Genomic DNA, 26,808 nt, shown 5'->3' with positions numbered 1-26,808 from the left:
AAACCTCCTATGCAGCGCCTAAATTTTAAATTCTGATCATGCACAAATGGGAAGTTTTCATTTTTATTCTGCATTCTGAAGATCAGAAACTTGCTTTCTGCAAGTTAATTCATCTCACTGGGGACTAAAACCAGACTTTTGGTGTTTAAGCCAAATACTTTATTCAGTAGAAACTAAACAAATAATATTTGCTATCATTTAATACGTACACATCTATGTACTTTACATATATTGTCTCATTTAATCCTTATAGCAAGGAGAAAATGAGTACAGCATTCCCATTTTAGAGAGAAAGAATTTGATGTTCAAAGAGATAAGTAACAATGAAAAATCACAGGATTAGTAAGAGAATTTGGGGATTTGAGTGTAGGACTGTACTAATTTAACTGTATTTTATGGCTTCCTTGAACGATGAATGACTGTTTAAACATTGGTTACTCAGTGAAGGCTGCTCTCACTAGCCCCCATCCTGGCTTTAGAAAGTCCTTTCTCTGATTTTTATTTTGTTTCACTTTTCCCCCAGATCATTTAGCACACATCTCTTTTCTTTTAATCTTACTGATTGATTTATGTGTTTCCCTTTCTCTTTTAGTTTATAATCCTTTGAGAGAAAACATTGTGTCTTACTCATTTTGGATATTCATTATCTAGAACTGTGCTTGCCACTTAGTAGGTACTTAATACATCTTTTAATTCATTGATAAATTAATTTTTATCAAATATTGTGAATTTTCTCAAAAATTACATCAGGTTATGTATTGAAATAGCAGAAATCATTTCTTTAAGTGCATTAGTATAATATAGTTGATGTATATATATATGTGGCAGAGAAGGTAATGACTGATTTAAATAAAAATAGCAGAATTTGTGCATCCAAATTTCATTTCTTTCTAAATATTCATCTAGGGAAATAACATGCTTGTTCTAAAAATGCTGCTGTTGTTCAGAAAACTTTGGATCTTGTTTTTATTTCCTCAGAATTTATGAAACCTTCTTTGAATATATATTCTATGGTAACAAAACAATCATAAAAGAGTTTCAAAATATTTTGATATAATCTTTCAAGGTGGGAAAACTGGGTTATGTGAGCTCTAGATATTGTTAAAAGTTTTTATAGTCACGTCTTAAACATCAGTGTACTTTTTCAATAATGCCAAACTATGGGATTAATGCAATGTTTCTATCTTTTTTTGAACAAAATAGATGTTGGTGTAAAATGAATGTCTAGAAGCCTAAATATTACAACTGTATTACTACTTTATTTGTAGACGATGCTCAATAAATATTGTGTTTGAAATGTATACTCCCCAGAAAGTCTTTCTTATTGGTTTGAGGAAGAGTAGAAATAGAGAGCAGACTTCCTGCCATGTTACTATTAGCATATCTGTAAATGCCATTTTAAAAATATTTACTAAAGGTTCAGAATCTTACTTTGTATTGTTTAGAGTCTAAACAAGATAAACACACACACACACACCCCTATATACATAAAACATACTTTCAGTGAAGTAGATCTTATTAACTGTACCTGTCATTCTTTCCATTCTCATTTATGTCGACCTTTTTACAATAAGGGCTCTTATGTTGAGTGATTGATATCAAACTTTAAGGAGATTGTACCAAAATTTGCAGAAATTGCAGAAGCATTTCTTTTTGAAGTGTAAAATTGATAAACAAAATAAGTTTTCTGCTCACTAAATGTAATGTATTAAAATTAAAGTGAGAGAGGGTTGGCCCATGGCTCACTTGGGAGAGTGTGGTGCTGATAACACCAAGGCCCTGGGTTCGGATCCCTATATAGGGATGGCTGGTTAGCTCACTTGGGAGAGCATGGTGCTGACAACACCAGGTCAAGGGTTAAGATCCCCTTACCAGTCTTCTTTAAAAAAAAAAAAAAAATTAAAGTGAGAGAACTAATATTGAATCTTTTAGAAGACACTTTGTTTTTCAGGATAATTTTATGAAACAATGATAATGCAAGGAAAGCAAGTTATTTAGGAGTACATGACACATGATTATGTTTACACTTGAGGCCAGAGGTTTTTCTCTCTTTTCACTGCTCTATCCTCCACACATAGCACAGGGCCCTGCTCAATAAATAGTTGAGGAATGAGAAAGGATAGAGCTTATGTATAGAGATTAATCGTGATCTGGTAGCTATAATTTTATTTCTTCATGCAAATATAAAATCCCTAACGTATTTAATTAAATTCTTTTTTATAGTTGGTGGCTAAAGGAGTAAAGAGTTCTGATATTTCTCCACCTTTGGGACAGCATGAAACAAATGACTCTCCATCAAAACAACAAATAAGATCTATTATTTCTGTGACTTCAGCTTTGAAAGAAGTGGGTATGGTAAGTTTCCGAAAGTTTAGAACTCCTCAAAGTCAAAAGATTATTTAAAAGAAAATTAAATTTAATGAAATTACATTAATTCTTTATGTCCCCTTAGGTTGTTCTTGGGAAAAAATTACTTTTTAAGATTTTTTGGTTTATGCTGAGTATTGGAGACTTGCTGCTCATAAGTTTTGTATCTGGTAGATAAAAAATATATTAAAATAACTATTTTTTTTAACTTTAAGAGAATATTGAAAAACAAAACACCTATATCAAAATGTACTGAAAATAACGCAACAAACATTTTTATATCCCAACCCTCATGATTGACAAATGTTCACTTTTTAAAAATATAATGCACCATTGGTGCTTTAACTAACTCTAGGAATTAAGTCAAACACATATTTACATTTATTTGAAATTTTGTGACATAGCAAATATTAGAGGACTAAGCGTAATTACACTTAATTCATCAATTATTTCTTTTACCATCTGCTTCTGAGTTTCTATCATGCCATATAGAAAGTAAAACAAAGAAACATGGACAAGTAAAAAGTTTAAACTTAGAAGTATGTGTCAGGTATCTATCTAAAGTGAAAACTCTGTTCTGGGGTTAAGAGAAATGGGCTGATAATTGGAGTTTCTGCCTAGAATTCAGGAGACAGAAGGAAAAAAGTGTACTGAATCATAACACATAACCTCATTTTCTCCTTTCCTGATAGTTGATGTCTGTGCCATTTCATTAAGTTTTTGCAGCCAACAAAGTATATTGGCACACTAATTTTTTTACAGCCTTTTTGTTTATCTTGAAAATAAGACTGAGTAGGAAAATTGAAGGTTTTTGATCTCTCTCAAGAACTTCATAGAAGAAACTATTGTACTTCAAGTAGATTTAGGGTCTTTTTCTTTGTGGTGACAACTTTGCATGTGCTGTGTTGTTCACTTCAACTTTAGATACCACTGTGTGGTTTCCTTCCTAGTGCCCAGTCTCACATTCATCTCTCTGGTTGTAGCAACTGCTAATTCTTGACTACTTTACTGGGTAAAATGTTCTTTGTCTCATTTACATGTATTACTTTAAAACTGACCACTGTACTCTTTTACATTTTTTCCAAATATTACAAAGTTTGAGTAGTCCATGTAAATAAATGGTTTTTCTTTCTGTGTTATCTTGGTAAACATGGCTTACTTAAAAACTTTGAAAACTGTTCTTACTTTGTCTTCTAGATTCCTTTGTTTTCAATAGCTTTCATAACTACTAATGTCTTTTTTTTTCCCCACATATTTAAAAATTCTAGGTGGTCTAGATTGCTTTGATTATACTAATCAGAAGACAGAATTTATATTGTTCATAGTACAAATGACTCAGAACTCTTTCTTATTACCCTCTTTGCTTAGGGAGGAAAGCTAGTTCTCAATTATGTTTAGTAGAATGATATAACAAGAATATATGTAAAAGAAAATTAAAGACAGTTTCTAAATAGCACACCCTTATTATGAATTACTTTATCCATCAAAACTTTTCCTAGCTCTAATTAACAGAGTATATAAATTAATTTTCTTTTTATTTCTACCATTGAACTAAAATTGTACCAGAAACGGAAGAGGGTATAGTTAAATATGTGAGCAGTAATCAAAAAATATGACAAATAACTGAGAATTGGCCCTACTATCTATTCTATTAGTTAATAATATTTAAATGTTTATTATTGGTGATAATAAAGGAAGCTGTGTTAACATTTTACAGGGATAAAAAATTCATAAGGAGCAATTTAATGAAAATCAAAAAGTAACAGAAGTATCAGAGTTTTTAAGGTAGACTTTTAGAGTAACATTATTTCTTATTTTGTAACTACCTGTATTTAAAGGACAGAAGTTTAACCGATGTCCAGGAAAACTCAGAAGAAATGCAAAAGACCAACAATGGTATTTCAGTAAGTAAAATTTTCAGTTTCTCTGACATTTTACTTAATTATATAAATTTTAAAATATAACATTATATCTATTTCAGAGTAAGCGAGAAATACTACGTAGATTAAATGAAAATCTTAAAGCCCAAGAAGATGAAAAAGGAAAGCAGAATCACTCTGATACTTTTGAGATAATTATTCATGACGATGCCAAAGAACATGAAAAAGAAAAACCAGTTTCATCTGATCGCAAGAAGTGGGAGGCAGGAGGTGAACTTGTTATTCCTCTGGATGAATTAACATTGGATGCATCCTTCTCTGCAACTGAAAGTATGTATAAAAATGTTAATATTCTTTTTTGGTCTAGCACACATATAAACTTGTAGACTTGCCACTTTGAGGGAGTGAACATTTACAGGAGTTGGGAGAGGCTGGAAGAATTCTGTTTTCCTCCTGGGAGAGTGGAAGTACCTCCTTCTCCTAGTGAAAAATTAAGGATGGAGAAAACTATTCAGCCTTAAGAATAGCAAGGATTTTTATTACAAAAGTGTATAGTCTAATAGAGGGAACTAATGATATACATTTAAACTGTCTTACTTTAACCCTTTATACTGTGTTAGATTAATCTGTTACTAAGAATAATCCTTGATGAGAGTCAGAATAGTGAATTTTGACAGAATCTCAGAACGGTTTCAGCATGGATATTAAGAAGATCTGACTTAAAGATTCATTTATTCAGCAGTAATTAGCGAGTATCTACTATTTGCTTACATTGTCCTAGGCACTGGAGATACAGCAATAAACAAAACAGAAACGTGTGTTCTTGCGAAGCTTGCATTCTAAAAGAGCAAGTCTGACCATGAACAACTCTGATTTTTTTATTTTTTTGGGGGGATGGCTGACCAGTATTGATTTTAAGTAATTTTTTTTTGATGGATGGACTCTTTTCATATTAGTTTTTCTTGTGTTGTAGAAAAGCCCAAAGACTTGATAGCATTTATTTTGTTTGTTTATTTAACAATTCTTCATCGACTACCTATTATTATATGCCACACACTTCTAAGCAATGGGGATACAATAATAGTTAAGACATAGTCCCTCCCCTTAAGGAGCTTAGAGTCTAGTGGAAAGGGAAGCAAGTATAGAGGCAATTATAGCTGATGAGTAATACATGAAGAATAATCACAGGCTACTGAAAGAATATACAGGAGAGCATAAATCAGTTTGGGGAGGACCAAGAAAATGATTTCTGGAAAATATGATGTGCTGAGAGAAAAGTAGTTAGCTAAACCTAAAGTTACACAGAGCATTTTAGACAAAGAGAGAATGTCCAGGGCCCAGAGGTGAGAGAGCATGTGAAGCTCAGGGAACTAGATATAATTCAGCATGGATGGCTAAAATTCAGAATTCAAGACAAAGAATGGCAAGCAAGAAGCCTTGGAAGAGGTAAGCAGGGCCAGATCATGCAAGGTCCTAGATATTTGCTCCGACGAATAGTATAGACTTATTCCAAGTGCAGAGGGGTCAGTAAATATATTCTGTAAATGGCCAGATAGTAAGGTTTTTAGGCTTTTCAGGCCTTATAGTATCTGTTGCAACTTCTCAACTCTAACAGCTATAGCAGAAAAGCAGCAATATGTATGAGCATGGCTGTGTTTCCAATAAAATTTTATTTATGGACATCGAAATTTGAATTTCATATTGTTTTCTTTATATCTTCTGGTTTTTTCCTCAGACTTTCTGTTTTCCTGTTGCTGTCATGAGTGCTCATGATTGCTTCTGGAGCTTTTTTATAATAGCTGTTTTAAAATCTTTGTCACATAATTTCACCATCTGTGTTATATTGGTGTTGATTATTGATTGTCTTCTCTCAGAAGAGTTAATATTTTCCTGTTTCTTATTACGTTGAGTAATTCTTAATTGTATCCTGGACATTTTGAATATTACCTTATGAGACATTGGGTCTTATTTAAATCCTATGAAGGATATTGGTATTTTTGACTTAGCAGGCAGTTGGCCTAGTAAGGGTCAGGCCATAAGTTCCTATCTGCCTTTTATGGTTCATGGTTCCAATATCAGTTCATTTTTCAAAGCTTCTCAGTGCTGTTTGGATCTATCCAGCATATGCATCACACCCTGACTAGTCTGAGACCTGGCCAGTAGTCTGTTAGTTCAGTTTTCAAAGTCTTTGATATGCCATATAAGATCAAATCCATGCACGTGCATTTGGAGGGTAAGCTCAAGCAATAGTAATCAACTTTGTGGAGTCACTTTCTTGAGTTTCGTTGTCTTTACTATCCCCCTAATGTTTTCCAGTTTCCTGGGACTCCTCTGTTTTGTCATCTGGCTGGAAAGCTGAGGCTTCAGTTACTTTGCTTATGTACCTAGAGCCATGTGGCCAGAAGTTAGAGAAAAGTAGCAGTAGAGGTTGGCCCCATCCTCTTGGTACCACATCTCCACCAAACAGAAAGGAAGCTTCTTCTCCCCTAATTTGGTCTCCCTTGGGTTCCCATTGCCAGCTGCTGCTCTCACCACCATGAGGTTGTGTAGGGACTAGGACAGAAAATGACAAAGTAAAGAAGAAAAGAAAAATACTGGGGGATTTTCATGTTCCTTCTAAGCGTTAGGATTTCCCTTCCCCATTCCTTAGGCTAGAACAAGAGGCTTTTCCTAGAGCTCTTTTTGTTTTCAACCTAGTGCCCACTTCTGGGGTTCTGTGAGGTTGAATCTTTACTGGGGAATATTGGGTATTTCAACACCAGTTAAATATACTTTGAATTTTTGTCTTCCCCCCGAAATCTGACTGCTACTGTTTGCTTTCCAGAGTTCTCAAGCAGCCACTTCATGGATTCTGTCCTGGTTTTTAATAGCTGTATTCAATGGGAGATACAGGTTGATGTGCTTACTCCATCTTACCAAGAATCAGAACTCTGTCTTTTAAAGAGATTTAAATACTAAGAAAAAAGTCTCCTTTTTGTATTTACCCATAGAGCTATCACTCTTGGTGCTCCTGCTTTCTTTGTTTGGATTCGTATTTCCATGTGATATCATTTTCCTTCGGACTAAAGGACTTCTTTGAACATTTCTTGCAATGCAAGTGTTGGATACCTTAAACTTTTGTATACTGAAGAAGTATTTCACTTTAATTTTTAAAAGATATTTTCTCTGGGTATAGGGTTCTGGGTAGGGAGTTTTGTCTTTCAGTGCCCTAGAGATGTTGCTCCACTGTCTTCTCACCTGCATTGTTTCTGACAAGAAATCTGGTATTTTTCTTTATTCCCCTGTACATAACATGACTTTTTCTCTGACTGCTATTAAGGTTTGTCTTTACTGCTGGTTTTGACAAACATAATTGTACTGGTATAGTTTTCTTCATGTTTCCTTCCTTTGGGATTCATTGAGCTTCTTGGATCTGTGAGTTTATAGTTTTTGTCAAATTTGGAAATTTTTCAGCCATTATTTCTTCAAATATTTTTTCTGTGTTTCCTCCTCCTCCTCTCCATGGGGAACTCCAATTTCACTTGTTTTGTACTTCAGTGATGTGCTTGTTATTTTTTTAGATTCTCTTTTCTCTATGTGTTTCATCCTGGATAGTTTCTATTGATCTATCTTCAACTGTCTTTTTTTCTGCAATCCCTGATCTACTATTCTATCCAACATGTTTTTTATCGCAGATATTGTAGTTTTCCCCTCTAGAAGTTTGATTTGTGTTGTTTTTATACCTGCCACATCTCTACTTTACTTTTCGATTATATGGAACATAGTTGTAAAAACTGTTTTAATGTCTTTGCCTGCTAATTCTAACATCTGTCTCAGTTGTAGGTCCATTTTATTGATTCCTTTTTCTCCTCACTATGGATCATGTTCTGCTTCTTTGCATGCTTGGCGATTTTTGATTGGATGCCAGACATTGTAAATTTTACCTTGTTGGGTGCTAGGTATTTTTGTATTTTTATAATTATCCTGGAAATTTGTTCTGAAGTACAGCTAATTTACATGGATACAGTTTGATCCATTCATGTCTTATTTTTAATATGTGTGAGGTGAGATCAGAGCCATGTTTAGTCTAATGCTAATTATTCCCCACTACGGAAATAAGAGCCTTCTTAGTACTCTACCCATTGCACCAGGAATTATGAGGATTTCCAGTCTGGTTTGTGGAAATAGACGCTATTTTATGCCTTGTGTTCCCTGTAATCTTTTTGGATGGTTCTTTACCTACCTTAGGTAGTTTTCTTACTCATTTGCTGTGATCACTATTCTGCTAATATGCAAAGGCTACGCTCTGCCAATCTCTGGAGTTCTCTTTCTAGTTGCCTTGGTCTCCCAAGAATCGTAGCTCCACCTCCTGAACTCAGGGAATCTGCGGGACTCTGCCCGCATTCCCCCTTCCTAGGCTGCAGCCAAGGAGCTTTAAGGTAGCCAGCTGGGCCAGTCATAGAGATCCTCTTACGTGGTTTCTTTTCTCTCAGGGATTCATGTCTAGTGTCTTGAAACTGTTGTTTTATATATTATATTCAGTTTTTAGAGACCATTGCACTAATGTAAGCAACACTAACCTAAGCATCTAATTAATGCTGTCCTTAATTAAGTTACCGAAAGGTAATAATAAGAAGAGAACATATTTAAGAGATAGGAGACAGACTTATAAGGCCTTCATATGAAACTCTTCTAGGAGTTTAGCAGAGGAAGAACTTTGAAATGAAAATGAGGATCAGAGTTAGGAAAATTAAGAGTCCATGATATGGATTCAAAAGGGAGAAGAGGGCACTCACTGCAGGAAGAGAGATGAAAACTTAAGAGCTAAAGAATTTGTACTGGATTTGTCAGAGAAGAGCCCTTGTGAGCTTCATAAAAGCAGTGTCATTAGAGTGTTAGAGGCAGGAATACAATGCAGAAATTAAGAAGTGAATGGACGGAGAGGAAGTTAAAAAAAAAAAGAGAAAGTTTAGAACCTTTTAAGAAAACTCAGCTATGATGAAGAATAGAGAAGTAAGATGGTGTTACTTGGTGAGGATGTACGGTCATTGCAACCTTAAAAAAGAGAGACTTGAAAATATTTTATGCTATTTAGAAGGGCAAAGAATACCACATCATTCCCCATTTTAAAACCTGATTGATTGCCATTGCGATTAGAATAAAAGTCCAAAGTCCTTTTCATGATCTGTAAAGCTCTCTTCTCTGGTTTTTGCCTTGCCTACTCACTCTATCCATTTCCTTCTACCTAGCTCACTACGAACTACTCACTTCTCGCTTTTCACTTCCTAAAACATGCCAAGTTCTTTCTTTTCCATATTGCTCTTCCCCTTCTTTACATACGTGCGAGTCCTTTACACAGCTGAATATTTCCTTTCTTTTCTGTTCCTTTTCTTTTGCTATCACTCCATCTCTGAAAGTCCTCTTTACAGCAGAACTCTTCAAAAGTGTTACCTGTTTACAATTCTAATTCCTCTCCTTCCATTCTCCCTTAAAATACTTCAACTAGCCTTTTTTTCCTACCATTCCATTGAAACAGTTTTTTAAGGTCACCTAGAACCTTCATGTTTGTATATTTTAAAGACTATCTAATTTTTTTGTATCCACAGCTTTTGACATTGAATTATTGTACACATACACACACACCCATACCCTTCTGAAAACACTGTCTTCACTTTTCTGCCCTCTGTTGTTGGAGACTTCTTTTATTATTTTTTAAATCATATAATATTATTTATTGTCTTTAAAAAACTAATCACACACGGTAATTATTTTCTTCATTTGTTCAAGTATATTTTGCCTGCTTTAACTTTTAGAATATAAACTTTTAAAATATGCTCATCTGACTTGTACTGTGTGTTTTCTGCTCCCTATCATTTAGCACATATCTTATACATGAAAAGTGGTCATTAAATAAATAAGTTTGAGGATAAACACAACTGATGGTGTGAGATCTCTGAGATGGTGGGGCTGGAGATGATTTAGAGCACCTCTGAGGCAATAGACCAGTGACATTGTGACAGGATGGATGGAGACAAGGGAAGAAAGTTACAAGTAACTTTTATAGATGTTGAGAAAATTCCTGCCTTATTTTTTTAAGAAAGTGGGAAGAACAGTGATGTGCAAACCAGAAATACAAGAAATGGAGTAATCAATTATATTTCTTTTTTAGAAATGAGTAGTTTCCTAGAATCGTGGATGATCATATAGGCCTGTTTCAGACAATCACATGAGGACCTATTGGATATCTTATTACCTTATTAAAAGCACTTCCATATGGAAAGTTAGCATGAGACTGAAAATACTGTTATGCAAATAATTTTTTGTCTCATGAGTTTAAAAATCATATTTAATTTATTAAATAGACAATGTATTCATATGACAAAAACATCACAAAGTATAAACAGTGTATAGCTGAAGCTCTCTCCCACCTCAACACTTACCCATTCTTTCCTTCCCTGTTACCAGGTAACCACTGATATTAGTTTATTGTTTATTCTTCCACAGCTCATTCATATATATGAGTGTGTGTGTGTATATGTATATAGCTATGTATATATATGAGTAAAGACATGTATTTTCTTCCTCTATTTCACATCATCATATATAATCATTATAAATTATTTATTATTGTATCTACATTTTTTTTTTATTTTGTCGATATACATTGTGGTGGATTATTGTTGCCCCTTGCCAAAACCTCCCTCCCTTCTCCCTTCCCCTCTCCTCCCCAACAATGTCCTTTCTGTTTGCTTGTCGTATCAACTTCAAGTAATTGTGGTTGTTATATCTTCTTCCCCCCACCCCCGGTATTTTTTTTTGTGTCTGTGTGTGTGTGTGTGTGTGTGTGTGTGTGTGTGTGTGTGTGTGTGTGTGAATTTATATATTAATTTTTAGCTCCCACCAATAAGTGAGAACATGTGGTATTTCTCTTTCTGTGCCTGACTCGTTTCACTTAATATAAGTCTCTCAAGGTCCATCCATGTTGTTGCAAATGGCACTATTTCATTCGTTTTTATAGCTGAGTAATATTCCATTGTGTAGATGTACCACGTTTTCCGTATCCACTCATCCGATGATGGACACTTGAGCTGGTTCCAATTCTTGGCTATTGTAAAGAGTGTTGCAATGAACATTGGGGAACAGGTATACCTTCGACTTGATGATTTCCATTCCTCTGGGTATATTCCCAGCAGTGGGATAGCTGGGTTATATGGTAGATCTATCTGCAATTGTTTGAGGAACCTCCACCATTTTCCATAGAGGCTGCACCATTTTGCAGTCCCACCAACAATGTCTGAGAGTTCCTTTTTCTCCACAACCTCGGCAGCATTTATCGTTCAGAGTCTTTTGGAGTTTAGCCATCCTAACTGGGGTTAGATGGTATCTCAGTGTGGTTTTGATTTGCTTTTCCCGGATGTTGAGTGATGTTGAGCATTTTTTCATATGTCTGTTGGCCATTTGTATATCTTCCTTAGAGAAATGCCTACTTAGCTCTTTTGCCAATTTTTTAATTGGGTTGCTTGTTTTTTTTCTTGTAAAGCTGTTTGAGTTCCTTATATATTCTGGATATTAATCCTTTGTCAGATGTATATTTTGCAAATATTCTCTCCCACTCTGTTGGTTGTCTTTTAAATCTGTTAATTGTTTCTTTTGCTGTGCAGAAGCCTTTTAGTTTGATATAATCCCATTTTTTTATTTTTCCTTTGGTTTCCCGTGCTTTTGGAGTCGTATTCATGAAGTCTGTGCCCAGTCCTATTTCCTGAAGTGTTTCTCCTATGTTTTCTTTAAGAAGTTTTATTGTTTCAGGGTGTATATTTAAATCCTTAATCCATTTTGAGTTGATTTTAGTATATGGTGAGAGGTATGGGTGTAGTTTCATTCTCCTGCATATGGATATCCAGTTATCCCAGCACCATTTGCTGAAGAGGCAGTCCCTTCCCCAGTGAATAGGCTTAGTGCCTTTGTCAAAGATCAGATGGCAGTAAGTGTGTGGGTTGATTTCTGGATTCTCTATTCTATTCCATTGATCAGTGTGTCTGTTTTTATGCCAGTACCATACTGTTTTGGTTATTATAGCTTTGTAGTATAGCTTAAAGTCAGGTAGTGTTATGCCTCCAGCTTTATTTTTTTTGCTCAGCATTGCTTTGGCTATGCGTGGTATTTTATTATTCCATGTAAATGTCTGGATAGTTCTTTCCATTTCTGAGAAAAATGTCTTTGGAATTTTGATGGGGATTGCATTGAATTTGTATATCACCTTGGGTAGTATGGACATTTTCACTATGTTGATTCTTCCAGTCCAAGAGCATGGGATATCTTTCCATCTTCTTGTATCCTCTCTAATTTCTCTCAGCAGTGGTTTGTAATTCTCATTAGAAAGATTTTTCACATCCTTGGTTAACTCAATTCCTAAGTATTTTATTTTTTGGTGGCTATTGTAAATGGGCAAGCTTTCTTGATTTCTCGTTCTGAATGTTCACTATTAGAGAATAGAAATGCTACTGATTTTTGTGTGTTGATTTTGTATCCTGTTACTGTGCTGAAATCATTTATCAATTCCAAGAGTTTTTTTGTAGAGGTTTTAGGCTGTTCGATATATAGGATCATGTCATCTGCAAACAGGGACAGTTTGACTTCATCTTTTCCAATCTGGATGCCCTTTATTTCCTTCTCTTCTCTGATTGCTCTGGCTAGTACTTCCAACACTGTGTTGAATAGGAGTGCTGAGAGTGGGCATCCTTGTCTAGTTCGTGTTCTTAAAGGAAAAGCTTTCAGCTTTTCCCCATTCAGAATGATATTGGCAGTGGGTTTGTCATATATGGCTTTAATTATGTTGAGATACTTTCCCTCTATACCTAACTTATAGAGGGTCTTTGTCATGAATGAGTGCTGAACTTTATCAAATGCTTTTTCAGCATCTATAGAGATGATCATATGGTCCTTGTGTTTGACTTTATTAATATGGTGTATCACATTTATTGATTTGTGTATGTTGAACCAACCTTTCATCCCTGGGATGAATCCCACTTGATCGTGGTGAATAATTTTACGTATGTGTTGCTGTATTCTGTTTTCTAGTATTTTGGTGAGGATTTTTGCATCTATATTCATCAAGGATATCAGCCTGTAGTTTACTTACCTGGTTATATCTTTACCTGGTTTTGGTATCAGGATGATGTTTGCTTCATAGAATGAGTTTGGGAGATTTGCGTCTGTTTCAATCTTTTGGAATAGTTTGTAAAGAATCGATGTCAATTCCTCTTTGAATGTTTGGTAAAATTCTGCTGTGAATCCATCTGGTCCTGGGCTTTTCTTTGTTGGGAGCCTTCTGATAACAGCTTCAATCTCCTTTATTGTTATTGGTCTGTTCAGATTTTCTACGTCTTCATGGTTCAGTTTTGGGAGCTTGTGTGCGTCCAGAAATTTATCCATTTCCTCCAGATTTTCAAATTTGTTGCCGTATAGTTGTTTATAGTAGTCTCAAATGATTCCTTCTATTTCAGATAAATCAGTTGTAATATCACCTTTTTCATTTCTAATCTTTGTTATTTGAGTCTTCTCTCTTCTTTTTTTTGTTAGCCATGCTAATGGTTTGTCAATTTTATTTATCTTTTCAAAAAACCAACTTTTCGATTCATTGATCTTTTGTATTGTTTTTTGGGTTTCAATTTCATTCAGTTCTGCTCTGATCTTAATGATTTCTTTCCGTCTGCTAACTTTAGGTTTGGATTGTTCTTGTTTTTCTAGTTCTTTAAGGTGAAGTATTAGGTTGTTCACTTGCCATCTTTCCATTCTTCTGAGGTGAGCATTTAAGGCAATAAATTTCCCCCTTAATACTGCTTTTGCAGTATCCCACAGGTTTTGGTATGATGTATCATTGTTTTCATTAGTTTCAAGAAATTTTTTGATTTCCTGCTTGATTTCTTCTTGGACCCATATGTCATTTAGTAGAATGCTGTTTAATTTCCATGTGTTTGTATAGTTTCCAGAGTTTCGTTTGTTATTAATTTCTAGTTTTAATCCATTGTGGTCTGAGAAGATACATGGGATAATTCCAATTTTTTTGAATTTATTGAGACTTGATTTGTGACCTAATATGTGATCTATCCTGGAGAATGATCCATGTGCTGATGAGAAAATGAATATTCTGAGGTTGTTGGATGGAATGTTCTGTAGATATCTGCCAATTCCGTTTGGTCTAGAGTATTGTTTAGATCTTGTGTTTCTCTACTGATTCTTTGCCTAGATGACCTGTCTAATATTGACAGTGGGGTGCTCAGGTCCCCTGCTATTATGGTATTAGTGTCTATTTCCTTCTTTAGGTCTAATAGAGTTTGTTTTATAAATCTGGCTGCTCCAACATTGGGTGCGTACATATTTATGATTGTTATGTGTTCTTGATGGATCAGTCCTTTTATCATTGAGTAGTGTCCCTCATTGGCTCTTTCTATGGTGTTTAAAGTCTATTTTGTCAGATATAAGAATAGCTACTCCAGCTCGTTTTTCTTTTCTGTTTGCATGGTAAATCTTTTTCCATCCTTTCACTCTTAGTCTATGTGAATCTTTATAGGTGAGGTGGGTCTCTTGTAGGCAGCATATAGTTTGGTCCTCCTTTTTAATCCAGTCAGCCAGTCTGTGTCTTTTGATTGGGGAATTTAAGCCTTTTACATTAAGCATTGTTATTGAAAGGTGTTGATTTATTCCTAGCATTTTATTGGTTGTTTGGTTGTCTTAGGTGTCTTTTGTTCCTTGCTTTCTGATTTACTGTTTGGTTTCTGTGTTTGTTGGTTCCTTAGGTTGTAGATAGTGTTTTTGTTTGTTTGTTTTCTCTTCATGAATGCCATTTTTATTATACTAGTGGGTTTTGATTTTTCTTGGGTTTTTATGGTAGTGGTAGCTATTTTTTCAGGAACCAAACCCAGTACTCCCTTGAGGATTTCTTGTAAGGGTGGTCGTGTGGTAGTGAACTCCGCAATTTTTGTTTGTCTGAGAAATATACTTTTTGCCCTTCATTTCGGAAGGATAGCCTTGCAGGGTAGAGTATTCTTGGCTGGCAATCTTTGTCTTTTAGTATTTTGAATATATCATCCCATTCCTTTCTAGCTTTTGGGGTTTGTGATGAAAAGTCTGATGTTAGCCTGATTGGGGCTCCCTTATAGGTGATTAGATGCTTCTCTCTTCCAGCTTTTAAGATTCTCTCTTTGTCTCTGAGTTTTGCCAATTTGACTATAACATGTCTTGGAGAAGGCCTTTTTGGGTTGAATACGTTTGGAGATCGTTGAGCTTCCTGGATCTGAAGATCTGTGATTTTTCCTATACCTGGGAAGTTTTCTGCCACTATTTTTTTGAATATGTTTTCAATGGAATCTCCATTTTCCTCCCCTTCTGGAATACCCATGGCTCGGATATTTGAGCGCTTGAGGTTGTCTGATATCTCTCTCAGATTTTCTTCAATGTCTTTGATTCTTTTTTCTTTTTTTTTTTGTCTGCTTGTGTTATTTCAAAGAGCCCATCTTCAAGTTTAGAGGTTCTCTCTTCAACTTCGACAAGCCTACTGGTTAAACTCTCTGTTGTGTTTTTTATTTCGCTGAATAACTTCTTCACTTCAGCAAGTTCTGCTACATTTTTTTTATGGACATTGATTTCCTTGTACATTTCCTCTTTCAGGTCCTGTATACTTTTCCTCGTTTCATCATGATGTCTAGCTGAGTTTTCTTGTATCTCATTCAGTTTCCTTAGAATTATCACTCGAAATTCCTTGTCAGTCATTTCAAGGGCTTCTTGTTCTATAGGATCTAGAGTTTGAGATTTATTAACTTTTGATGGTGTACTTTCTTGATTTTTTGTATTTCTGGTATCTTTTTTTTGATGTTTATTCATTGTGACAGGGGGTTTCACAGTCCACCGGTTTGAGACTATTGACTAACTAAGATGTTGCTGTGGTTGCCAATTTGGTATGCCTACCTCCGTGACTGTTCATTTGGCCTCTAGTGCCTTGTGTGTGTGGTTGCCTTGGGTCTTGGGCCTCTCCATGGAGCCACCTCTCTGGTCAGCTTGGACTCTGCTGGGCTGCTGGATCACAGGGCGGTACCGCAGGGTGTATGGTCTCTGCTGAGCTTCCACTTCCCGTGCAGGACTTCTCCCTGTTCTGTGCGCTCTGGCCCGGGCTGCTGGATCTTGCAGTGGCGGCCCCGCAGGGTGTGTGTTTTCTGCCGAGTCTCCGCCTCCCTAGCCGGACGTCTCCCCGCTCTGTGCACACTGGGCTGGGCTGGGACGTGTCTTCTGCAGCCCTCGTCTATCAGCCGGGCCTTCAAGACCATGCTCGGCACCGCCTCACCCAGGAAGTCTACCAGGTTTCTGCTAGGCGCAGACAACCGGTCGCTCTGGGTGCCTTTGTAGCACTGTGTAGATCTTTCTCGGGACTTATCACCTTCCTCCTGGTATCGTGGTTATTTGTGTACTTGTCTCATCTCCCACACCAGAGCGTGAGCTCCTCAGGCGAGGAGCCCGCAGCACACGGTTCACCTTTGAATCCCCCCGGCACGGGCCGAGTCCAGTGCCTGCTCGCAGTCAGCTCTCCGGCAAGTTCAAGCGAACTCGGGAACGCTCCAACCACACTATTCCTAACCAGAAATCGGTTAGGCGTTTTTCCAAAATGGTGGCCGCAGAGATGGTATCTGCCTCCCGGTAACAGGAAGTTCACCGGGGAGGGAGTCCAGGGTGTGGTGGAGTGACAGTCGGCCCCGCCCGTACTTCCTTGCCCTCCCAACTCTGGCTGGGGACGCCCCACGCCACCAGCCCCGCCAGAGAACCGCGTAGGGAGTGGGAGGGGAGGCCAGCCCGCAGGCCCCGGGAAGCCCCGCGCCGGGGTAAGCAAGTGGGAAGGCTCAGTGAGGAGCCGAGCCGAGCGAGGAGGACAGGCTTGGCTGAGCCGGGCCAGAGCTGCCACCACCTGAGAAAATGGAGGCAGCCCTGGGGCAGTGAGTGGCCTGGTGATGCAGGCGGAAGCCGGGTGGGCGTCAACCCCCCCGAGCAGGGCCGGGTCGGGGGTCACGCACAGGGCTGTGCCAGGTGGGGCGCTCACTCTTTGCCTCTGGTTTGTCGTCTTCCCCGTTTTCGGTTCCCGCCGCCTCAGGCTGTTCGCTCAGTCCCGTGGCGGGGCTCGGGCACTCCCAGGAATCTTCTTTAATGCCGGCCTGAAACCTAGAATCATGAATAGGGCAGCTGGCCGCCTTCAGCGCGGCCCCGGCCTCCGGGATCCTGTCTGCATCCACCGCAGCCCTGGTGCCGTGTTCCCTGTTTAGAGACTCGCTTTTGCACCTAAGAAACAGTTCTTTTACTGCTCCATACTTCAAAGCTGTTGCCTGTAAATGAGGCAGCCTCTCCTGCTGAGGGCAAAGTGGCAGTCAGCCCCCACGACCGGCCACCAGCAGCGGTCCTCCCTTTAGAGATGGCAAGAGGAAGGTCCACAAGTTTCCCGGCTGCCTAAGGCCCAGTGGCCGCCTTTTCCACCTCAGCTACTCTGCGCCAACCGCTGCAGCCACCGCCATTTTGAAACTGCTCCGGCATACTTTCCAGAAATACTGTGTTTCTTATAAGAATTTAATAAAGAAGTATCATGAGGCAATCGGAAGTGTAAGGATTATGTGGAAAATTATGTTGGTTAACAGAATACCAATCTTGATAAAAGTAATGGTGGATTGCTAATGCAATGGCCCCCACAGAATCATGTCTTGCTCTGTATTCACCCTTGTGTCTCTGGGCTTGGACAGACCAGAAAGTTTTGGGTAGTTTGTTATGCAGCAATAAATAACTCACACAATATCTTACAGCATATACCAAAATATACTCCAGATAGCTGAAGAGTTAAACCTCAGCTCCTCGGGAAACTCGAGTTCGGCGGAAGCACTCGCTTCTAAAGTCTGGCGAGGGGCCCCCTTGTTCTTTTTTATAGCTGTGTAATATTCCATTGTATGGCTGTATATAAGTTTTTATTCAGCATTTTATTATGAAAAATTTCAAACGTGACAAAATTGAAATAATTTCACTATGAACACCATATAACCTCCATTTAAATTCTGCCATTAACATTTTACTGTGCTTGCTTTATCACTTTTCTTTCCGTCCTTCTGTCCATCAATTGGTCTATCTTATTTTTTGATATAGTTTAGAGTAAATTGCAGACATTGATACACTTTGCCCTAAGTACTTCACAGCATATGATTATTAATCAAAGTTTAATACTTGTTAAAGGACTTTTTAATATTAATTTACATACAATGAAATGCACACATTATAAATGTACATTTGCAGAGTTTTAACAAATGCTTGGACCTAAATAATTCAAACCTCTGTCAAGATATAGAACACTACTTTCACTCTTAAAAGTTTCATGCCCTTCCCATCAGTCTCTGCCCTTAGCCTCCCAGAAGCAGATTTTTCTGAATATTTTTCTCTCTTAGATTAACTTTCCCTGTTTTAAATTATCATATAAACAGACCCTAATAGTTTACACTGCTTTGTGTCTGCCTTCTTTCACTCAGCATAATGATTTTTGAGATTCATCTGTGTTGTGATCATTAATAGTTTGTTTCTTTTGAAAAAATTATTTACCTTCTTTAAAATTTACTTCATTTGATATTCAAATAGTCACTCTTACTTCCTTTTGCTCAACATTAGCCTAGTATATCTTTATCCTTTTTTTCCCTCTTAATCTATTTGTGTCTTTATATTTAATGTGTGTTTCTTGTAGGCAGCATATTGTTGGGTTTGCTTTTTTAATCCACTCTTAACAACCTTTAACTGATATGTTTAGACCATTTACATTTAATATGATTATTAATATGGTTGCGTTTACATATTCTATTTTGCTATTTGTTTTCTGTTTTTCTCACCTATCTTTCTTTACTTTTTCCCTTCTATTTCGCATTATTTTGGATTGAGTATTTTTTATGATCTTACTTTATCTCTATTGTATCCTCAAGTGATTTATTATACTTTACATATAGTGTAAGAACATTACAACAATATATGAGGTGCTTCAAAAGTTTGTGGAAAAAAAGAATTAAAAGAGAGTACAAATCTTTCCATGAACTTTTTGAAGTACCCTCCTACTTATATTTGTTTTCTCAATCTTTGTGTTATTGTGTCTGGGTTTTTCTTTTAACTTATGCTATAAATCGCATACTACGTCATAGTCATTTATCCTTTAAAGAGATTTAAATAATAGGAGAAAAAGTCTCATATCACCCATATTGTTACCATTTGCAGTGCTCTTCATCCTTTTGTGGAGAGCAGATTTCCATCTGGTATCATTTTTCTTCTGCATGAAGGACATCCTTTAAGGTTTCTTATAGTACAGGCCTGACCCGGAGCTCATTTGGGAGAGTGTGGTGCTGATAACACCAAGGCCATGGGTTCGGATCCCTATATAGGGATGGCTGGTTAGCTCACTTGGCAGAGCATGGTGCTGACAACACCAGGTCAAGGGTTAAGATTCCCTTACCGGTCATCTTTAAAAAAAAAAAAAAAAGATTTCTTATAGTACAGTCTTGCTGGTGATGAATTCTTTCAATTTCCGTATGTCTGTAAAAGTTTTTATTTTGCCTTCCTTTTGCCAAGATATTTTTACTGAGATACAGAATTCTAAATTGACATTTTTTTTCTTTTAGCATTTCAATGATGTTGCTCCACTGTCTTCTACTTTGCATTACCTGTGATGAGAAGTCTTCTGTCTTTCTTATTCTTAGCTTTATTTTTCTGTATGCAAGGTGTATTTTCCCCCCACCTCTGGCTGCTTTTCAGATTTTTCCTTATAGCCTTGGTTCTAGTGAATCTGCTATAATTTGTCTTGATAACACTTTCATTATGTTTCTTTTGCTTGGGTTTTGTTGAGCCTCTTGGATTTATGAGTTTATAGTAAAACTTGGAAAATTCCAGGTGATTTTTTTTTTTTCAGTTTTCTTCTGTCTTCCCTTCTGCAAGTTCAATATGTATCTTTTTTTTTTTTTTTTTTTTTTTTAAAGATGACCAGTAAGCGGGTCTTAACCCTTGACTTGGTGTTGTCAGCACCACGCTCTCCCAAGTGAGCCACAGGCCAGCCCTTCAATTGGGATCTTGGTAATGGTTTTCCCATCTCATTATCATGGTCAATCTTCTCTCTAGCTTGTTGAACATAAGGAATTCAATTATAATGACAATTATAAATGTCCTTGTCTACTAATTACATCATATCTGTCATTTTGGGATTGGTTTTGATTGTTTGATTTTTTTTTTTCCTTATAAGTTGTGTTCTTCTGCTTCTCTATGCTTGATCATTTTTGTTTGGGAGACAAACATTGTGAATTTTAATTTGTGGGTGCTGCATATTTTTGTATTCCTATAAATATTCTTGATCTTTGTTCTGGCACACAGTTTAGTTACTTGTGAATAGCTTGACTCCTTTAAGTTTTTCTTTTAAGCTTTGTTAGGTAGAACAGATCAGTTTTTAGTCTATGGCTAATCTTTCCCGTTTACTGAGTCAACAACCCTTCTGAGTAATCTGCCTGTTGCCTTGTGAATTATAAGTCTTTCTTTTCTGGCTGATGGGAATAAGAATTATTTCTAGCACTGTGTGAACTCCAAGTATTGTTGTCTCTCCTCTTTTTGGGTGGTCTTTTCTCCAGACTACAGTAATTTGCTTACACATTATGTGCCAATGTGCTGATCAGTACTTAGCTGGAGACGTGAAAGTGATTTTGACAATTATCTTGAGTTCTCTCTCTGTAAACCTTTCTACTCTTCAGGACTCTACCCTGCAGACACTACCCATTTTGGCCTCCTTCACTCCCAGTTCTGTCTCCTTAACTCAGGGAGACAATTGTCTCTACCTAGATTTTCCCTCCCTTAATTGAAGGAGTTGAAGTTCAAGTTTTTTTCTTATGGACATTCAGTTATTACAGTTTTGTTTATTAAAGAGACTTCCCCCCCATTGTACTGCTTTGGTGCCTTTGTCAAACATCAAATGACTATAAGTTATGGGTCCATTTTTTTGGTTCTCTACTTTCTCTGTTTTAACCATCCTTCAAAAAATTAGTTTCCTATTGGTAATCATTTTGGCTTTACAAAACTGAATAGTACCTGCTAATTTGGATGTACTTACTTTCATAGAATTGGTACATAAAACTGTATTAACATATACAAGTGTTAGGTTACCCCTGAAAGTCTATATAACTTATGCCCTGTAATATATATTATATCCTGTTTATTACTATTAGGTAATATGTTTCATGTATTATCACCAAATGTTCTAAGGACTCAAACTTCAATAGGTCTTTTTTTTTTTTTTTTTTTTTTTGCTTTTCTAAATTTAATTAAAATTGTTTACCCACAATTATTGACAAAAAGGAAACGTCAGTTGCCTACTTATGATATATAAGATGAAATAAGTATTTCTTAGAAATACTTTCTTCTGCTTTTTAATCCATTTGCATATTTATTTTAGGGTTTTTCTGTTCTTTTACATTAAGTTTATAGAAATGAAATGTTTGTTTGTTTGTTCTTTTTTATATTCCTCCAAATTATTGTGTAATTATTTTAGATTTTCCTCCTTTTTTAAATAAAAAGGTTTAGAAACATAATATTAACTTGTGTTTTCCTATTTTTATATTCCCCCACACTATAATTTAATTCATTAATACTGTAAAGGACAATTATAGTTTTATTTTTTTACTGCTAGTCTCAGTTGCTTCTGTTCTTGCTATCATTCATCATTCATTTCCTGAAAGTCTTTGTGATATAACTTTTTTTTCTCACAAAGCACTCAATTGGATAAAAAACCCAGAATCTGCTCTACAGTGCAGTATTATTATTATGTTCTATCATTGAAAATTGTTTTTATGTATCTTTTTCTATAGAACATACAGTGGGAGAGGTTATTAAATTAAATCCTAGTGGATCTCCAAGAAAAGTCTGGGGGAAAAGCCCTACAGATTCTGTTCTAAAGATACTTGGAGAAGCTGAACTACAACTTCAGACAGAACTATTGGAAAACACAACTACTAGGACTGGTAAGCAGAATTACTTGTTTTTCTATACTAGAAGTAATATTATTAAAAAACGAATCCCGCATTTTAAGGTGTTTCCATTTTAAGTGAATTATTTGTAATAGATTATCTTTTTGTTGTAATAATTTTCTAATTAGATGGAAAATGATTGTATTTTCTGAGGAGGTGTTGTCCCAACTGGTAGCCTAGAGTTTTGACCTCCTATGATGGGATCTGAGAATAAAAGGAAAAGGAAATGTGTGTGGGGAAGCTGGAAAAGTCAGAATGATGTTTTCCATGAAGAAAAATATAGGAGCAATGCGTGAGATGAGTGGTGTGTGTTTTGATGTGAATTCAGGAGTTAGGTTGACTAAAAGATATCTGTAGTAGGTATGGCAGACATTATTGGGGAGGGAGAGTTGTCATGAAGCCAGAGGAAAACATTCATGATCCATGAGTCTTGTGGGTCCTGGTATTATAGTTATGCATAAGGAAGACTGCCAATGTATAAAATAGGTGTTTTCAGATTAAATGGCTTCTTCAAATGATAAGGACATTTAATTTTTCCTCTTTTTGGAAGTTGTGTCTAGGCATGAGTGTGTGTCACTTTTGCACTCTCTCTCCTCTTTTTTATCTCTATTGCTCTTTTTCTCTGTCCTTCAAGTTTAGAATGAAACATATATCTGAATCTGGTGGAAAGATAACCTAGGAGGTGAGGCTGTTGGCATACATGCCATTCTGTAGTGGAATTAGCCAGATGCTGAGAATTAGCCGGTGAAATGAACCTTTGCTCATGTTACTGAAGTGGCAAAAGTAGGTTGCTATTTCCTTATTAAAGGTGAATCTCATAGCCATTAATCATTCTGTTATCTTCTTCCATATTAAAAGGAAAAACCTTTTGAATAAAAAAGTATATATAATCATTTGTTTGAAAACAGGGAAAAAGCATAAAGTGTGTATATTTGTAATTAATTTGTTCACACTCCTGTACCAGGAAATCGTGCATTCTATGCTACATTCATCCATTTTCTGTTGCTTATAAAAGAATACCTGAAAATGAGTAATTTATAAAGATACAAAATTTATTTCTTACAGTTTTGGAAGCTGAGAAGTCCAAGGTCCAGGGGCACATTTGGTGAGGACCTTCTTCCTGGAACTCTCTGTCAAATCCCAAGGCATCACAGGATATCATATGGCGAGGGGGGCAAGAGCATGTATTATGTGCTCACTTGCTCTTTTTATAAAGCCACCAGTACCCCTACTGTGATAATCCACTTATCCATTAACCCATTAATACATGAATGGATTAATTCATTCATGTGGGCAGAACCCTAACAATCTTATCACCTCTCAAAGGCCCCACCTTTGAATACTGCCACATTGAGGATCAACCTTGCACATGTGCTTTGGAGGGGTCAAACATTCAAAACATACCATATGCCAAATACTAATAAAAACAAAAATACTAGTAACTTCATATTCTTACACTTTATGCTAAGCCGATTTTCAAAATGCCCAAGGCTTTTATTCAGGACAAAAATACTGCCAGATTCTAAAACTTTTTTTAAAACAATGATAAAAATTTCAGATTATTTTATAGTCTGAAAGTCCTATATATGTTCATGCCCATTAGAACTCTTACTTTTAGGGCCGGCCTGTGGCTCACTTGGGAGAGTGCAGTGCTAATAACACCAATGCCACGGGTTTGGATCCCTACATAGGGATGGCCGGTTCGCTCACTTGGGAGAGTGTGGTGCTGACAACACCAAGTCAAGGGTTAAGATCCCCTTAACCGGTTATCGTTTTTTTAAAAAAAAGAACTATTACTTTTAAAACGTCAGATTCTGATTCCTCATGTGTAAAATTTTTATTGCTTAAATATATGTAATTTGGCATATAATAATACTTAAGCAGCATAAAAAGCAGGCTTATCTTCTCCATATTCATCATAATACATCTACATAGAATTGGAGATGAGAAATAATTTATTTTATGATTTGTCTTTTTAAAATTCAATTCCCAGCTATTTACTGAACACTTAGCTGTGCACCCTATAATGTGTTAGATGGTGGATTAGTTCGCTTTCTGTCACTCATAATAGAATACCTGGAACTTGGTGATGTATAAAGAAATGAAATTTATTTATTACAGTTTGGATGCTGGGAAGTCCAAGGTCTGGGCGGCACATCTGTTGAGGGCCTTCTTAGTGGGAACTCTCTACAGAGTCCTATGGTAACACGGGCATCACATGGCAAGAATAGAAAGAGCATTTTCATGTGCTCTCCTTATAAAGCCACCACTCCACACCCATGATAACTCATTAATCTGTTAACTTATTAATGGATTAGTTCATTCATGAGGGCAATCCAATCCAATTACCTCCTAAAGACCTCACCTTTCAACACTGGCACGTTGGGAATCAATCTAACAATGAGCTTTGGAGGGGACAAACATTCAACCCATAGCAGATGGGAAAGCTACAAAGAGAAAAAAAAGGTCATCAGAGGACAGACAAAAATGAAAACACAAATGATAACATTACATGAAAAGGGTAAGAATAAAAAGTAAGCACAAAGTTCAGAGGTAGTGCAGGCCTGTTTAAAGTAATTAACTTTATCTTGGAGAGTCAAGAAAGGCTTCCCAGACTTGCCATCTGCCTTCTTTTTCACTTCTTCCCCACAGCTACATTTACTTAGACGAATATGCCCTATGCTGGGATTTAAAAACAACGAAGTGACCATTCTTACCATCATGGAAATCACATGTGGCAAAGTCTCTGTTAGAGGTATTGTATGTATGTATGCTCTGGGGCCACAGATGAGGAGGCTTTACTTTGTCATTGCTATTTTCATTAATGATGATACATATGGCCTTTTTGTGTAAGGGAAAGCCACCTAGAGAGCAAGTGATTTTGACCTAGGCCAAAGATTTTTTAAAAGAGCTCATTAGTTTGGTTAATGGACACAAAATTACAGCAAGATAGGTAAAATAAGTTCTAATAGTGTACTGTAGTGCTAAGCATCTATAATAACAATAATTTATTGTATGTTCTCAAATGGCTAGAAGAGAGGAGCTCAAATGTTCTCATCACAAAGAAATGATAAATTTTGGCAGTGATGAATTTGCTAACCCTGATTTGATCATTACACATTGTGTACATATATTAAATGTAACTCTGTATCCTCCCCCAAAACAGTGTTTATATAGCAATAAACAATAATTTGAAAGTTTAAAGAAAAAGAGAAAAAAGAGCTTATTAGGTAAATAAGGGACAAGATGAAATTCCAGGCAATAGAAATTCCAGTACATGCAAAGAACAAAGATTTAGTTAATGTGTATGTGGGAGCGCCTTCCAGTTGTGAGAAGAGAATGGGCTTTGGTTCCAATTCTGGCTCTACCACTTGCTCAGCAACCATGGATAAGTTCGTCTGACTTTCATTCAGTTTCTTCGTGTGTAGAATGGAAACACTATTATCGATGATTTTTTTCTGGATTAAGTGAGAAACATAAAGGATCTGTGGTGTTCTTTAGTCTTCTAGTCCTTATGTTAATGTCTCTTTAGTCATTTTGATTCTGGCATTAAGTATTGCTGTGAAAAATGATGACAGTTTTGTTTTCTTTCCCTGATAAGTGACTTGGTCTTTTTGATTGGACACTCAAAGGATAGCTTTCTTTTTCCTTAAAGTCCAATAGTTTTCTTAAAATATGTTTTGATGTTGGATTTATTATTCTAGTACATGTTGCATCATTTTTTAAAATAGACTTTTTTTAGAACAGTTTTGGGTTCATAACAAAATTGAGTAGAAAGTACAGAGGTTCCCATATCCCCCTTCTTCCCACAAATGCATAGCCTCTCCCACCATCAACAACCCACACCAGAGGGGTACATTTGTTACAACTGGTGTACCAACATTTACACATCATTATTACCAAAGACCATAGTTTACATTAGGGTTTATTCTTTGTGTTTTACTTTTTATGGGTTTTGACATGTGTAATGCCATGTTATCTATCATTATAATATCATACAGAATAGTTTACTGCCCTAAAAATCCCCTGTGCTCTGCCTATTCATCCCTCTCTCCATCCCCTGGCAAACACTGATCATTTTACTGTCTCCGTAGTTTTGCCTTTTCTAGAATGTCATTTAGTTGGGATTATACAGTATGTAGCCTTTTCAGATTGGAGTCACACACTGAGTAATATGCATTTAAGATTCCTCTAATCTGTCTGTATCTTAGCTTATTTCTTTTTAGCTTGGAATAATGTTACATTGTATGGATATGCCACAGTTTATTTATCCATTCACCTACTGAAGGGCATTTTGGTTGCTTCCAAGTTTTGGCAATTATGAGTAAAGATGGTGTAAACATCCATGTGCAGGTTTTTGTGTGGACATAAGTTTTCAACTCCTTCAGGTAAATACAGAGGAACACAATTGCTGGATCATATATTAAGAGTACGTTTAATTTTGCAAGAAACCAGCAAACTGTCTTCCAACGTGGCTGTACCATTTTGCATTCCCACCAGCAATGAATGAAAGTTTCTGTTGCTCCACA

At 36.5% G+C, this 26,808-nt stretch overlaps 1 protein-coding gene across 12 annotated transcripts in view; it reads left to right on the top strand.

Annotated features, from left to right (window-relative positions):
• NEK1 (NIMA related kinase 1) overlaps positions 1 to 26,808 on the top strand; it is a 206,772-nt gene that overhangs the window by 115,844 nt on the left and 64,120 nt on the right. For all 12 annotated transcript variants that reach the window (XM_063076750.1, XM_063076747.1, XM_063076748.1 and 9 more), the window contains 4 exons: positions 2,224 to 2,355; positions 4,206 to 4,271; positions 4,349 to 4,577; positions 22,121 to 22,273. In XM_063076750.1, coding sequence (XP_062932820.1) covers positions 2,224 to 2,355; positions 4,206 to 4,271; positions 4,349 to 4,577; positions 22,121 to 22,273 — 580 coding nt within the window. The remainder of the gene's footprint in view (positions 1 to 2,223; positions 2,356 to 4,205; positions 4,272 to 4,348; positions 4,578 to 22,120; positions 22,274 to 26,808) is intronic.

The sequence above is a fragment of the Cynocephalus volans genome, chromosome 13 (assembly GCF_027409185.1).
Source record: "Cynocephalus volans isolate mCynVol1 chromosome 13, mCynVol1.pri, whole genome shotgun sequence".
NCBI classification, from domain to species: Eukaryota; Metazoa; Chordata; class Mammalia; order Dermoptera; family Cynocephalidae; genus Cynocephalus; species Cynocephalus volans.
Note: the sequence above shows the minus strand (reverse complement) of the source record. Positions and strands in the feature narration are given on the sequence as shown.